Source organism: Vulpes vulpes, chromosome 2, assembly GCF_048418805.1.
Source record: "Vulpes vulpes isolate BD-2025 chromosome 2, VulVul3, whole genome shotgun sequence".
In the NCBI taxonomy this organism is placed as follows: Eukaryota; Metazoa; Chordata; class Mammalia; order Carnivora; family Canidae; genus Vulpes; species Vulpes vulpes.
In genome coordinates, this window is record NC_132781.1 from 12,385,286 (window position 1) to 12,399,577 (window position 14,292).

The 14,292-nt window shown below is 34.3% G+C and overlaps 1 protein-coding gene across 12 annotated transcripts in view; it reads right to left on the reverse strand.

Annotated features, from left to right (window-relative positions):
• Nucleotides 1-14,292, reverse strand: part of CEP112 (centrosomal protein 112) — a 397,262-nt gene that overhangs the window by 275,646 nt on the left and 107,324 nt on the right. For all 12 annotated transcript variants that reach the window (XM_072746768.1, XM_025999623.2, XM_072746763.1 and 9 more), the window contains one exon: nt 12,348-12,427. In XM_072746768.1, coding sequence (XP_072602869.1) covers nt 12,348-12,427 — 80 coding nt within the window. The remainder of the gene's footprint in view (nt 1-12,347; nt 12,428-14,292) is intronic.

Sequence of the window (14,292 nt, forward strand, 5' to 3'; positions counted from 1 at the left end):
GACTAATGGAGAAATATATTATTTATGGAAGAAATAAACCAATCTAGTAAAAATTTTAAATCTACTTAATCTATAAAAGCAATGCAAATAAAATAAAATATCAACAGAATTTCATAAAACCTGATTCTGAAATTGAAACAAAAGAGCAAATAAGAATAGCTAAGACAATTCTGGAGACAAAGAGTGTGGGGAAAAAGAAAAAAGAATAGAGTGTGAGGGGATGTTATCACTGCATGAGAGCTCAAGATTTAGTGTTTTCTGAGTAATTAAAATGGCATAACAGTAAAGTAGCTCAATTTAATGTGATCATAAGCTATTTTGATTCTTTTGGGCTCTTCTATCGTTTTCCAATTTTCTACAGCAAATATATACTAGTTTTATAATAAAAACAAAGCTAAAGAATAGATATGTATAAAAGTTTTCTCATTGGATAATGTCAGCATCCAGAGTTCACCCTCCACAGACCCTGCATAGGTTCATTTTAACATAAGCTCTCTATTACTATAGTAGAAAAAAAGTATTTCTCTCTTGGATTAGCCTAGAACAAAAGTGGGCAGTTACAAATAACAAACTTTTTAAATAAAGCAACTATAATATAATTTATCAATCTCTGGTTACATTTAACCCAACCTTGATATAATTAATCTAATTCCAGTTGCATGAAATCTATAATGATGTCATATACATCAATTTCTTCTTGCTCCTCACTCTGTATAATATTTAGGCTGTTGGAGGTAACATGATAGATATGAAAATCTGACATACTTTCATTGAGTAATACATCATGAATTGTATCTGCTCTTAATTTCAGTAACAGTAATAAAAAATAGACTGAAAATTTGCAAACCAAATTCATCTTTAAACTTAAATATTCTTCATTAAAGCTACCATCACATCTTCCTTATTAAGTATCATAGCTTAGGGGTTACTTTATATTGTAGTAGAACAGTTTTTATAATTAATCTTCCAAGAAAACTTTTTTTTTCATTTTTCATATATCATACTGCAAAAAACTTTATTTTTTTACATTTTATTTAAATTCAATTTGCGAACATACAATATAACACCTAGTGCTCATCTCATCAAGTGCCCTCCTTAATACCCATCACCCTAGTGCTCATCTCATCAAGTGCCCTCCTTAATACCCGTCACCTCATCCTCCCACCACCTATTCCCCTTTTTGCAACCTTCTTTGTTTGTTTCCAGAGTTAGAAGTCTCTCATGGTTTGTCTTCCTCTCTAATTTTTCCCCCCACTCAGTTTCCCTCCTTTCCCTTATGGTCCCTTTCACTATTTCTTATATTCTATATATGAGTGAAATCATATGATAATTGCCAAGAAAACTTCTTAAAGGTACAAATTTGTTTTCTAAACAGAATAAATTCTCTTATCAAGGTAAAGATACTTTCACGCACTTATTAGGCACAGAAATCTTTAGCTTCTTTTTGTATAACTCTTTAATTTACTTTTTTTTCCTTTTTAAAGTATATATCACTAGTGATTCCTTAAGGTATTTTTTTGCCAACCTTATAAACAAAATGATCAAGCCACAGTCCTTCACTTTGGCAATATATAAAACTGAATTTAGAATTATACGATTCAGCTATACTTCAAAATTCCTGCACAAGACTGAACCTAGCTCTCTCTTTCTACCAAAATTCAAAATTTAAGCTCCTGGGTAAACTGAAAGGTTATCTGCTTTTAATGGAATTTCATCCAAATTTTTACAATAAGCAATGTTCCATTAAAAAACAAACCTAATCAAAATATAGTCCACTCTGTCCTTTGAACAATCACAAAATTATTTAATATTCCATTTGTCTTCTTTTAAGATTACTTTCTAGCAAATAAAAGTAAAAAAAACTGTATTTACAACATTGGAGTTTTATTATCTATACTCTAAGGCATTCCTATTTGAAGATTAATCCCCATTCCTACTAATATTATAAATGTAGATTTATAACAACAAACAACCAAAAGATAAATGAAAGAGATTTATAAGAACCTTATAGGAAAGCTTTTCTACTCATGTTTAAAAATATAACTACTTTAAAAATATGACTTTAGGGGTAAATAATCTGTTTTCCACTGTAATGGGAGATTATAAATACTGTGTATATTAAATAAGAAAAGACTGTGTTTTCTAAAATGCATTGGAAAAATAGCACCCCAAAAATATTTCATAAATTTTCTCATTTTAAATAAAACTATAAAGTCAGGCAAAAGAAGAGGTGCTGCTCATTTTTATATAAATAAATATTTTATAGAATGACTTTCAATAAACCAAATGATAAACATTTACTGACCATCACTACCATTGAGAGTTGGCCTCAAAGCAAATAAAAATATACTTCAAGAACATTCTGAATTACTGTAGAAAACCTCAAGAATATTTTTCTAATAACTCTATATGCAAGTGAAATTGTACTTGAAAAAGCAGTGGTAGGAGCCACCCCACGCCCCAAAAAAAGCAGTGATACCCGAAAAAATGACTATTTATTTTTTCAAAAACAGTTGTTGGTAACAGAATCTTTACTGGAGGCAGGAATATTTCAAAAATCAATAATATTATAAGTTCTTAAGAAATTCTCATATTTTTTTCCTTACTTGTAATATTTGCTCAATTAGCTTATCATCACCCATTCACCAACTAGCAGGTCTATGAATCAGATCACTTGTGTCTTTGATCCTCCAAAACAAACTAAATTGATAGATATATGACTGGGTTCTCCAAATGAGAGGTTCAAAACTGTACCAGAGTGAAGTAAAAGTGAGGAAAGGCCTCCAATAACGTCTTCCCTTTGATTCCAAACCAACCCAAATCCCCACTAAGTTCACTTGGTTCTTTGATAATGCCATTAAACAGTCCAAAACCCTTTATGTGTCTAGCTTGGCACAACATAACAATTTGGATGAAGATGTATATTTAAAGGAAATGTGTATATGTGTCCACCAAAAGAAACATAAGAATGTTCACTTCAGCACTGTCAATAATATCATCCCCAAGCTAGAAACTGACAGTGGAATGGATAAATAACATTGTGGTATGTTCACTTTGAAACATTATTCAACAACAATAACAACAAAAAAGAAACATTATTCAACAAGTGAGAATAAGCTAAAATGCTATTTAAAAGAAGTTCATTTTTGTCCAACTCCATCTGGAATACTGAATAGCTGTGTGACTAAAGGGTGGGGAGAGGATGGGAAAATGGTAGACAGGACTCTCAGGGGGCATTAACAGGACTCAGATCCTACTCACTGCACCATGGACTCCATCAAGAAGCCTGCCCATGAGCCACTGGAAATTCCCTACCCACAGATCCCTCAATAGGCCCACGCCCACCCACAGCACTCAGTGCACCTTACCCACACACACCCTCTCCCTGCAGCCAGCTCCCTGTGTGAGCTCCCAGTGGCAGCAGCCAGAACTAGCTTTAGCAAATGGCTAGAGAGAATGCACAAAAAGCCAGCCTAAATCTGAGGGCCTGACAGAGACCACAAACTTGAGCTGTAGTGCCATGTCTGTAAAAACAGAGTCTGTTGGCACTTGGCCAGATATGTTGCAGAATCTAGAAAAGGCATATAAGCTTAAGAATTCTGCCACAAGAGGGAGAAAGAAGCATGTAGCAGGTGTACTCTAGAAAGTCTGAGAAGGCCTCAAAATAACTAGCAGGGCTGAAGGAGGGTATTTCTCTCCTGAAGGCAAATAGTAAAGACCCCTGGGAGGTGACTACTATGTCAAACATGAGGAAGGCAATGCCAAACCTCAAGAAACATGAAAAATCAGGGAAACATGACACCATCAAAGGATCACAATAATCTAGTAACTGACCCCAAAGACATGGACATCTGTGATTTACATGATAGAGAATAATATTATATATTCTAAGGGAACTCTGAGACACAGAAAGACAATTCAATGAAATCAAGAAAATAGCACATGAAAAAAATAAGTTTAAGAAAGAGAAATAAATTATGAAAAAAAAAAGAAGCAAACAAATTCTGGAGTTGAAGAATACAATGAATGAAATGAAGAATGCAATAGAGAATGGTCATGAAAAAGAATCAACAGCATCCAGAGCAATATGGATCAGGCCAAAAAAAGAAAACCTATGAGACAGAAGACCAGAAGACAGGAACTTTGAAATTACCCAGTGAGAGGAGGAAAAAAACAATGAAAAAGTATGAATAAAGCCTACACAGACTGTGGGATACTACCGAAAGAACCAATTTGTGAATTACTAGAGTTTTAGAAGAAGACAGGAAGAAAAGAGTAGGAAGTTTATTTAAAGAAATAATGGCTGAATTATGGAAAATTATTCAGCCATAAGAAGAAGGAAATCCTGTCATTTGCAACATGGATTGACCTTGAGGGCAGTATGCTAAGTAAAAGAAGTCAGACTGAGAAAGAGAAATACTGTGTGAGAACCCTTGTATATGGAATCTTTAAAAAAAAAAAAAAAAAAAAGCCCAATTCACAGAAAAAGAGTAAAATGGTGAACACCAGGACCTACGAGGGAAGGGATAAGGGGGAGATGTTTATTAAAGAGTACAATCTTCCAGTTATTAGATAAGTTCTTGGGATCTAATGTACAGCATGGTGTGTATAGTTAACAATACCTACTACACACTTATAAGTTGCTAAGAGAGTAGATCTCAATTGTTCTCACCACAAAAAAAAAAAAAAATGGTAATTTTGTGAGCTGATGGTGGTGGTAGCTAAAGCCATGATGGTCATCATTTCACAATACAGAAGTGTATCAATCAACACATTGTATGCCTTAAGCTTAAGAACGTTCTAGGTCAATTATACCTCAATAAAGCTGGCAACAAATTTCAACAATAAAAGTTAAACATCTTTAAATTTATATCTCCTAAGACCATGTTACAGTATTTTCAAAGACATTTTACTTTATATTCCCATTTGCTCAACAATCTACGTTACTCCTACATGGCATAAAAATATAAAGCAGGGGAGCTTTTCCATCAGCATATCTCTTGGAATTTATCTGTGAAAGTTCATTCTGACTCTGAATTTTTTTAAAAAAGGTACTTAGATGAGCCTGAATAGTTCCAGAGAAATTGCTTTTCCTGGGAGCTGTCTTTCCACTCTGTCACAGACTCACTAACTTCAGAGTCCAGTGCCTTTCCCCCAGACTGTTACTGTGTCCCCATCCCTTAATGTTCCTGCTTCCGATTTCTTGTTACTGATACACATGATATTCTCACTCTTGCCAGGGTAATCTCCTGAAAGTACAAGTCAGACATGAGATTTACCTCTCCTGAAATATCAGGATATTTAGGTGTTAGGAAAGGCAATCTCATACTTGCAGTCTTTTGACCCACTCGGCCACATAAGAATGGGCCTGGGGCTTGGAATACTTCTCAACAGACAAAGAGCCCACAAAGCTTATGCTGGGCGTATCATCTTGTGTGGGAATATTTCTCCCTGTTTCGGGTCAAAGAATGTTCTTTTGTCTTTGCTTGAAGTGTGTGCATCATCTGGCACCTGGCCAACCTCACTGTTAGATCTGACCTCCACATGGAGAGGACAGAGTCTTTCTACTGCAACACAGGAGAGGTAGGCAAATTGCCTTGGGACAGCCATTGGGAAAGAGACATTGCCCATGGGTGACTGAGCCCACTACTGAAGCTCATCTTGCTCTGTCCCTTCTCTGTGTAAGGAAAGCACTGTTCCATCCAATGCTTCTGTTGTGTTCTTGGTGACTCCAATGCTAAGATGCAGTAGGCAGAAATGTTTGGACTTCTATTTCTGGTGGCTGGCATCATGATGATCTCTGTAGTTGGAGTCCTCCCCAGGGATTGGTAACCAGTGCATTGTGTTTTACTCTTGGGATCAATAAGCAGTGCATATAATCTGCTCTGACATTAGGAATCGAAATTTGTGTACTATAATCAGATTCAAGTTTTACAAAATAAGATTCATAAATGAAAAGCAGAAAATGAATCTATATTATATGTGAATTCCCACAAGAAGACTTAAAGCATGTCAAAAATGTACTATAATCTCCCATAGCAAATACCTTTCACTTTCATTAAGAATATTCTAATTGTACACTTATTAGAAAGCTGTATTTCCTATTCTATATTCCATAGGCTTCCTAATAGCCTTTCTTAAAATATTGTAGCAGGTTATCCCTTCTCTAGGTGACAAAAATTCTCACCTATAAAAAAAAGTGAAAAGCCAACCTTATCATCTGTCCTTTTATTATATGAAATACATGAAAGGTTTTTTCTAATCAAAACCCCAAATAATTAGACTTCAGGTATTTCCAGAGACTGAACTTATTACCTGCCCTAGCCCATGCTGGCTAAGAGATTTAGGACAAGTTGAAAGGGTCTCAAGACTCTGAGGAATTGCTGAACGCATGTATTTTAGAACATATGGAATACAGAGAAATTCTTTCTAAATCCCATATGCTCACCACCGAGAGGTCACCATTATTAATACTCCACAATTCTTCCCTCTAAAATGTGTATTGGTTTCTTTCGTCTTTTACTATTAAGCTATAAAAGTAACATACACTATTCTTATTAGGAGAGATTTGAACTAAATACAAATACAGAGAGAAACATAAATATCACCCCTACTCTAGTGCTAAACATGTTAGCATATATGTACTTCTAGGCCCCTTTTACTGCACTTACATGCATGCAAGCTTGTGCACATGCACTCATACCACAGAATCTGCTTTCTAAACTCATCCTTGTATCAAAGTTAAAACATAAGAAAGTTAAATAACACACAGAAACAACATATTAGGGCTACATTAGGTTAGGTCTCCACAAAATGTTGAAATAAATCTCAATATAATGACTTCAATTTTTATTGAGGGTCAAAATAAGAAGTGGTCAGTTAGCATTTACTACAAAATAACTGTGGAAGATCTTGTCCCCTATAGCTTATTCCTTTTAGTCAGAAAATATCAATTATGACAGTTTCCTTCTAAAATCTGATGCCATAAGGAATCTTTTGGGCTGATGGTAATGTTCTAAAATTGAACTATGGTGATGGTGACACAACTCTACAAATTTACCAGAAAGTACTGAACTATATGCTTAAAATGAGTAAGTTTTATGGTGTGATAATTATACCTCAATAAAGCTATTTGTTAAAAAAAAAAATGGTGCCAGGGAAAGATTACTACTTCTGAAGAACTTGTTTGTATCTTCTGATAAGGCAATGAGAAACATATTGCTAAGGGCTCATATATGCATGTAACAGACACTGTTCTAAATGCATATGTTAATGCTTCTAAGCCTCTTAGGAGGAAGATTTTATTACTATCCTCATTTTACAGATGTAAAGACTGCATCACATAGAAATTAAGCACCATACCCAGGGTCACACAGCTATTAATTTGAGCATGTATTTGGATCTCTGAACGCTGGGTCCAGAGTCCATGGCCTTAATTACGCTAAACTCAAATGCTTCCCTAAATCACTTAAAAAGAGTTCAGGCCAGGACAAATTTAGAATTTAAATACAGAAATAATTTTATATCTGGTATAATAACATCCCCTTTCTCAACATGTTTATGTTATATTTTAATTTTATGTTAATGTTTGTTTATACTATAAAAGTCAATTCTTTATTTTTTAAAAGATTTTATTTATTTATTCATGAGAGACACACAGAGGCAGAGATATAGGCAGAGGGAGAAGCAGGCTTCATGCAGGGAGCCAGAAGCAGGACTCGATTCCGGGATGATGCTCTAAGCTGAAAGCAGACACTCAACCCCTGAGCCACTCAGGCGTCCCTAAAAGTCATTTCAATCTATTTTAAAAGTAGATATTTTACTTATAAGTTCACTCTATGTATTATAAAACCATTATATACTATTATTATAAAAACATGAATTATTTACTTGCTGAAATAAACTCTACTAGAAGTTACTATTCCTTATTTTTCCTATATTCACCAATTACTTAAATGATATAATCCTGAAAGTGTTGCAAATCCATAGTGCTATCTAGAATCAGTACTACAAAAAATAAGTGGTATTCTAACGGGATCTAGATAGAAATTCCACAATAAATAAGACTTGGTATTTAAATTCCTAAGATTGTTTCTTCTCTGAAAGGAAAATTTGGGTAGCTTTAAAGACATCCTATTAGACTGGCTGGCAGAAGAAAACAACACTGACTTTCATTCTGCCTACATGAACAGAAGAAAACATTACACAAAGGATGAACATGATACAGTCTGAACATCTGCTGATGGTAACCAGTAAAGGAAAGCCGACTAAGTAGTAAAGACACTTAGGAGGTGCTCAGGCAACTTTACCTTAAAAAGATGTCCTGGGCACAGGAGGTTAAGCAGACAGATTCTGGACTTCCTATAAATTACCAATCCAAACTCTGGAAATCATGCATGAAACACTTCATTTTTCCCCCTCAATATAAAATTTCTACTTTTACAAACAGTGCAGTGATCCAAACAATAGTTTAATAAAAGGCAAAATAACTATTTTATGCTAAGTTGATAAAATGAAATCAACAATATTGGATGTTACCAAGTAAAGCAGGAAAAACACATCTAGCTTCCAGAACATCACATAGCAGTCTCCGTGAACAGTGCCCCCTGTATTGTGGGCACTACTACACAGTGTACCACACCACTGTACTAATAGGTCCTATGCAACACAAAACCTGTGTGCATCTGTGCACAGTGGCCATAGCACAGCCCTTGCCTTCTCTGTCCCACACAGTGTATACTTAACACCAACACAGATCCTAGAAGAAAATAAACGTTGGGAGGAATGAATCAATTAATTTGATTAAATAAGACACTGAATGGCTACAAAGGATACACAAAGCTAGAGATGCCCTAAAGAGTTCTGCATTCTTCCTAGACAAGTACGTGGTGTGTCCAAAAGTACAGAGATTTTACAATCCGTACCTCAAATTCTAGCCTAGAACCAGCCTAGAACATACAACATCCTACATATTTCAATTTTCACATCACATACCTAATAAATAGTCAAAATACTAGCACACATGCCTAACACAAAAGAACCAACTTGTGACATTTAAGTAACAAATTTCTTGCAAACAATATTTGTTTCAAAAAATGTATGGCACCTTTTTTTGGCACAAAAAGGCCAAAAGAAGACCTTAACAAAGAGAGAAGCATATCATGTTCTTGCACAAAAAGATTTAACATAAAAGATGTCAATTCTTCCTTTGTTGAATTATACATGTTCAGTTAACATTAACAAAAAGACTGATATTTTTTAAGTAGACAGTTAATTATAAAGCTCAAGTGGAAAAATATGAAAAGAAAAAAAAGATTCTAAAAAATGTGGCAGAATAAGAGGTCCTACTAGACATTAAATATTATTTTTAAACTGCAGTAATTAAAAGAGTCTGAGACTGGTACAACCACATCCAGATCTCTGGAGGGGAACAGAAAGTCTAGAAACATGTGTAGTAATGGCTCTGCAGCAGAACTCAGATGAAGGAGAGGCTAGATTATTAAAATAAATGATCTCGAGGTAGTTAACCATCTGACAAACAACACAAACAACGGGATCCATACCTCACAACCTACACTGGATACATTCAAATGAATCATAGATTTAAATATTAAAATCAAACCACGTATGTACTAGAAGACAAATGAGAGAATTTTCATCATGTTCATAACTACAGAACTAGTCAAATAAATTATATCAAATACATAAATTAGAATGAAGAAGCCCTTATGTCCTTATATGAAATGATTTCCAATTTTCATTGATAAGTAAAAAACAATAAAAAAAGAAATACCAGGATATATGTAGAATGTAAGGGGAAAAGATAATGGGGAAGGAATATTTATACTTGCCTATGAAAGGATACACAAAAAACTGGCCAACATGGCTCCATCCAAAAAGGAAAAATGTACAGCTAGAAGGCTTATATGGAAGGGGAGCTTTTTCCTATATGCTTTTTTAAAAATCCTTCAGATTTTAAACCATAGTGCTCTATTAACTAGCTTTAAAAAAAGACTATTAAAAAATCATAAGGGTACAATGAGCCACTGTTTCACTTCTCCTTATAGTATTTTTATTTACAGCAAACTCTAAGCAAGAGCAAACTTAACATATATTTCTAAATATCTATATTCAAATATATACATTTTATATATTATAAAAATTTGCAAAAAGATAAGCATATGTTTCAATGTTATAAAATAACATGACAAAAATGTAAGGCAAAGATTAAAAAGAATAAAGGAATATCCAGTTTTCATAAGATATCTCCTTTTTACAAAAATGCATGACTGGTTTGTTTTAGTAATGTCAAGAGGCGAGAAATCAAGGCCCAGATACTTTCACCCTTCTGTATTTTTTTCTTAAAACCCAGTAAAAGTTTTTCTTCTGGCATATACATTCACACCCAGTCATGTATATATTTATATAACAACTATGACCAAAACAAAATGTTTTAGCTAAGTAAGCGCTTGTTTCCTATAGGCTCACTTATCACACCATCTAAAGACCAATATTATCATATGTTTTATGGAAATTATGACTACATATTTTCAGTACTAACTAAAAACCAGTAATCATTCATATTTATATATATGTTCATTCATATATATATTTATATATAATCATTATAATAATAATAATATATATAATCATTCATATATATATGTCTTTTGGTAAAGACCTTTAAAGCCTTAAAGAGTGTTACTTGGCTCAGTGAATGATGTTGTACATAGAAAACCCCAAAGGCTTAGAGTTCTTCCATAATGTATCAGTGAACATTAAAAGATACTAAGCTATTTTACACATAAACTCCCAATATCCCAATGAAAAAATCTTTGTGAATTCCAATTGCACTGACTGTCAACAACTGAGTATCTAGTATTTCAGTGCCTAACCTGAACTATATAAAATCATTGAGAACAGCATTCTGTCTTGAGCTATATATTCTAAGTCTTCTATTTGTTTTCATATCATACCACAATCTATAGACATCTTAAGTACCAAACAAATACTTGTTGATGTACTATTATTTAGAGGAATTATCTCTTCTTTTAGGAATATAAAATGCAAATAAAAAAGCCAATGAAAGAAGTATAAAGAAATTACAAAAGAACAGAGACAAAGTAGAACAAAAGAGAAATCAACATTTGAAGGAGAAAAAAATGAACAAAGAATAAAGGAAGGGCATGCCCTTCATGAAGGAAGCAAGAATGCCCTAGTTTGTCACCATCCAAATTGGAGTATAAAACAGACTTATTTAACTTAGTATTTAATGAATATTACAGTTCTCTTCTGACTTTATCTAATTCATGTGTGATGATGTGGACAAATAAGCAGTAAGTCCTCGTGCAGATAAAAAATTTATAATCATAATGTCCTAGTATACAAATTAAGATGCTCTATATAACAACTTGGCTAATTCGTTTTATTAACAAGCAAAATGAGGGAGAGGAAATGGTTATGTAATCTGCCCAGGCAGAATCTGATACTAGGTTTGTTCATTCTGGGTGTTCTTTTTGGCTTTTCTGCAAGTATTCTTGTTTGAAGGTTTGAGGAAGAAAGAAAAATCGAATTAGCTGAGTCTCTGGGAATTAGGTAGATATAATGCACTCAAGTAAGCTTCCGTTCTTAAATCACTTTTTTGGGTCAGGTACCCTGTTATCACTCTGTAATATGATTGCCAAAGTTCTTGAATATCTTTCCAATTGATTCTAATGTCCTCTGGGAAGGGACTACACGTTGCCTGACACATGGTGGAAACTCAATATTTATTGACTAAATCAATGTTTTTCAGCTAAAAACTAAATGATAAAACCTACTGATAAGTAGAACCTAATCAACCCAGTAAATGAATGGAGAAGACAAACACAATCTGATACTTTAATATGTAGATTTAAGTGTTATATCATGAGACAAAATCTTTTCCAAACAATGCCTATGTAATAGTCCATTTTCAAATATAACAACTAGAACATTTCATTACCCAAATTTCTACGAAAAAAAAAAATCTACAGAGGAATTTCTAAATGTCCTAAGACCTAAATCTTGGGTTTTTTCTTTTTAATCTGTTTTCATTTAAGAAGAAGAAAGCATCTAAAACCACTAAGTTCTATTTTCTTACATTCCTATCACTTAAAAACAGATGAACCGATTTTTCCTTTTTGAAAAAAAAAAATGTGCTGGCTAGTAATAAAATTCAAAAAATAGAGATTCATGGTAGGAAACCAATTCACACTAAACCACAGCAAGACTCATAAAAATAGGATGTTTAAGTTCTAGTTGCTTAATGTGGCTCACAGTCTAGAATAAGAGTATTTTTTAATTAAATATATTACAATTTTACTCACTTCAGTGCTTCCTCAAATTTATGGATTTTCTTTTGAGCATCTTCTTTCTCTTTATCAAGTTCACTCTGCAAGTCATGAATCTGCCATGATGAAGATATGTAAAAGTTATCAGAAGACAAGTACTCAGAGGAGAAATACAAACAATGAAATGGTCATCTTAAATCTATTTTTTTTTTAAATTTTTATTTATTTATGATAGTCAGAGAGAGAGAGAGAGAGAGGCAGAGACATAGGCAGAGGGAGAAGCAGGCTCCATGCACGCACCGGGAGCCCGACGTGGGGTTCGATCCCGGGTCTCCAGGATCACGCCCTGGGCCAAAGGCAGGCGCTAAACCGCTGCGCCACCCAGGGATCCCATCTTAAATCTATTTTTAATGTAAAATTAGATTTAGATATTTCAAGATAGAGACTTGTTTAGTCATAATCATTTACCATCCAACTATTTCAATATTATACTTCCAAAATCAATTTTCTGGTCAAAGTTAGTAATTGTTTTGAGTCTACCTATGTGTGGATTTCCTGTAAAATAAACCGATACCTAAGAACTTCAAAAGGAGCAGTCACTTGTTAAGTTTTTTTTAATTTACATACTAGCCAAAGGAAAGGAATCTCACAAGATTCAGGAGAATATAATAAATCATGTGTCTATATTTTGCAAACATATACAGGTTTTGATGAAATAGCCCTCTCTTCCACTGTTGGGAAGGGTTTGTATAACCATTCACTGAGTTTGGGAGACGATCCCTCCACCATAAGGATCTCTTTCCTAAATGCAGCACCCTTTGAGTCAGTGGGATGGCAGCATGAATAATGAGGGCTAACCAAAACTTTCTCTTCACAGTAAACTTCACACGCAAATACAGATAAGCATATCCAACATGGACATTATATGGATCTGCAGGGAAAGGAGACTTTGGTATAGCTGGATGGAAAGAGAGGAGTAAAAGGGCAGCCCTGCTTCCACACACAAGACAACTGAGGGTACAGAGCCAGCAGGTAGATAAGAAAATGCAAGTCACTTAGTGGGGCGAGGACACCAGCTGCATACATGCTGGCAAGCCAGATGAAGCTGACAGCACCACTGGTGGGTACAGGGGATGGGAGAGGAGTGACAAGCACAAAACCAACAACAACAATACACATACCTACACACATACACATGCACTTTACAAACACTGACTCAGTGCTAGCCCAAAATGCCTGTACTTGGCTATTTGTATTAGTTTGGATGGAGACCTCCCCAATTCAAAAACCTTTTACTCTTTGACCTCTTCCTTTGATAATTCTCTTATGTTTTTCTCCTTTGGGTGGTTTAGTAAAACAAATACATAAATAAAATCAACCGTTTGTCAACTGAAAGGAGAAAGAGGAGAGAGGAAATCTACCATGAGTTTTTTTGTATTCTCATATTCCATGAGAATATCAAAAAGTTTCTACTGGCTACTGTGAGACAAAACTGGAAACACACACAGGGTGGTAGCAAGGGTAGGTCCTTGGGAAAATAAAGACAAAGGGCCCCTCTCCACCATATTTTAAATGGTAAAATTAAAACACCTCATAAATACCTACCTTACTAAAACGAGGAGCAACCAACCTCCCTGACAAAATTTTGCCATTACATTTATTTTACTTTACATGAGGAAAAAAGTCCACTGTCCAAAATTTTACCAGGTCCTAGACTCAAATTATTATCTTACTTATATTGGATTCCTGGTATGTGTTTCAAGCTTGGCACATAATAGGCATGCTAAATCGGAGTGCATACATTCATTAATAAAGCAAGAGAAGCACCATCCCAACACTGATTGGTCTCTTTCATGTATGGAATCAAAGAAATTAAAGCCCCAAATTAAACTCAGAGATGACCCGATGTGGACATTTTGGAAACATATGTTTTTGTTTTCTTAAAGATTTCATTTACCTATTTGAGAGAGCAAGCCTGAGT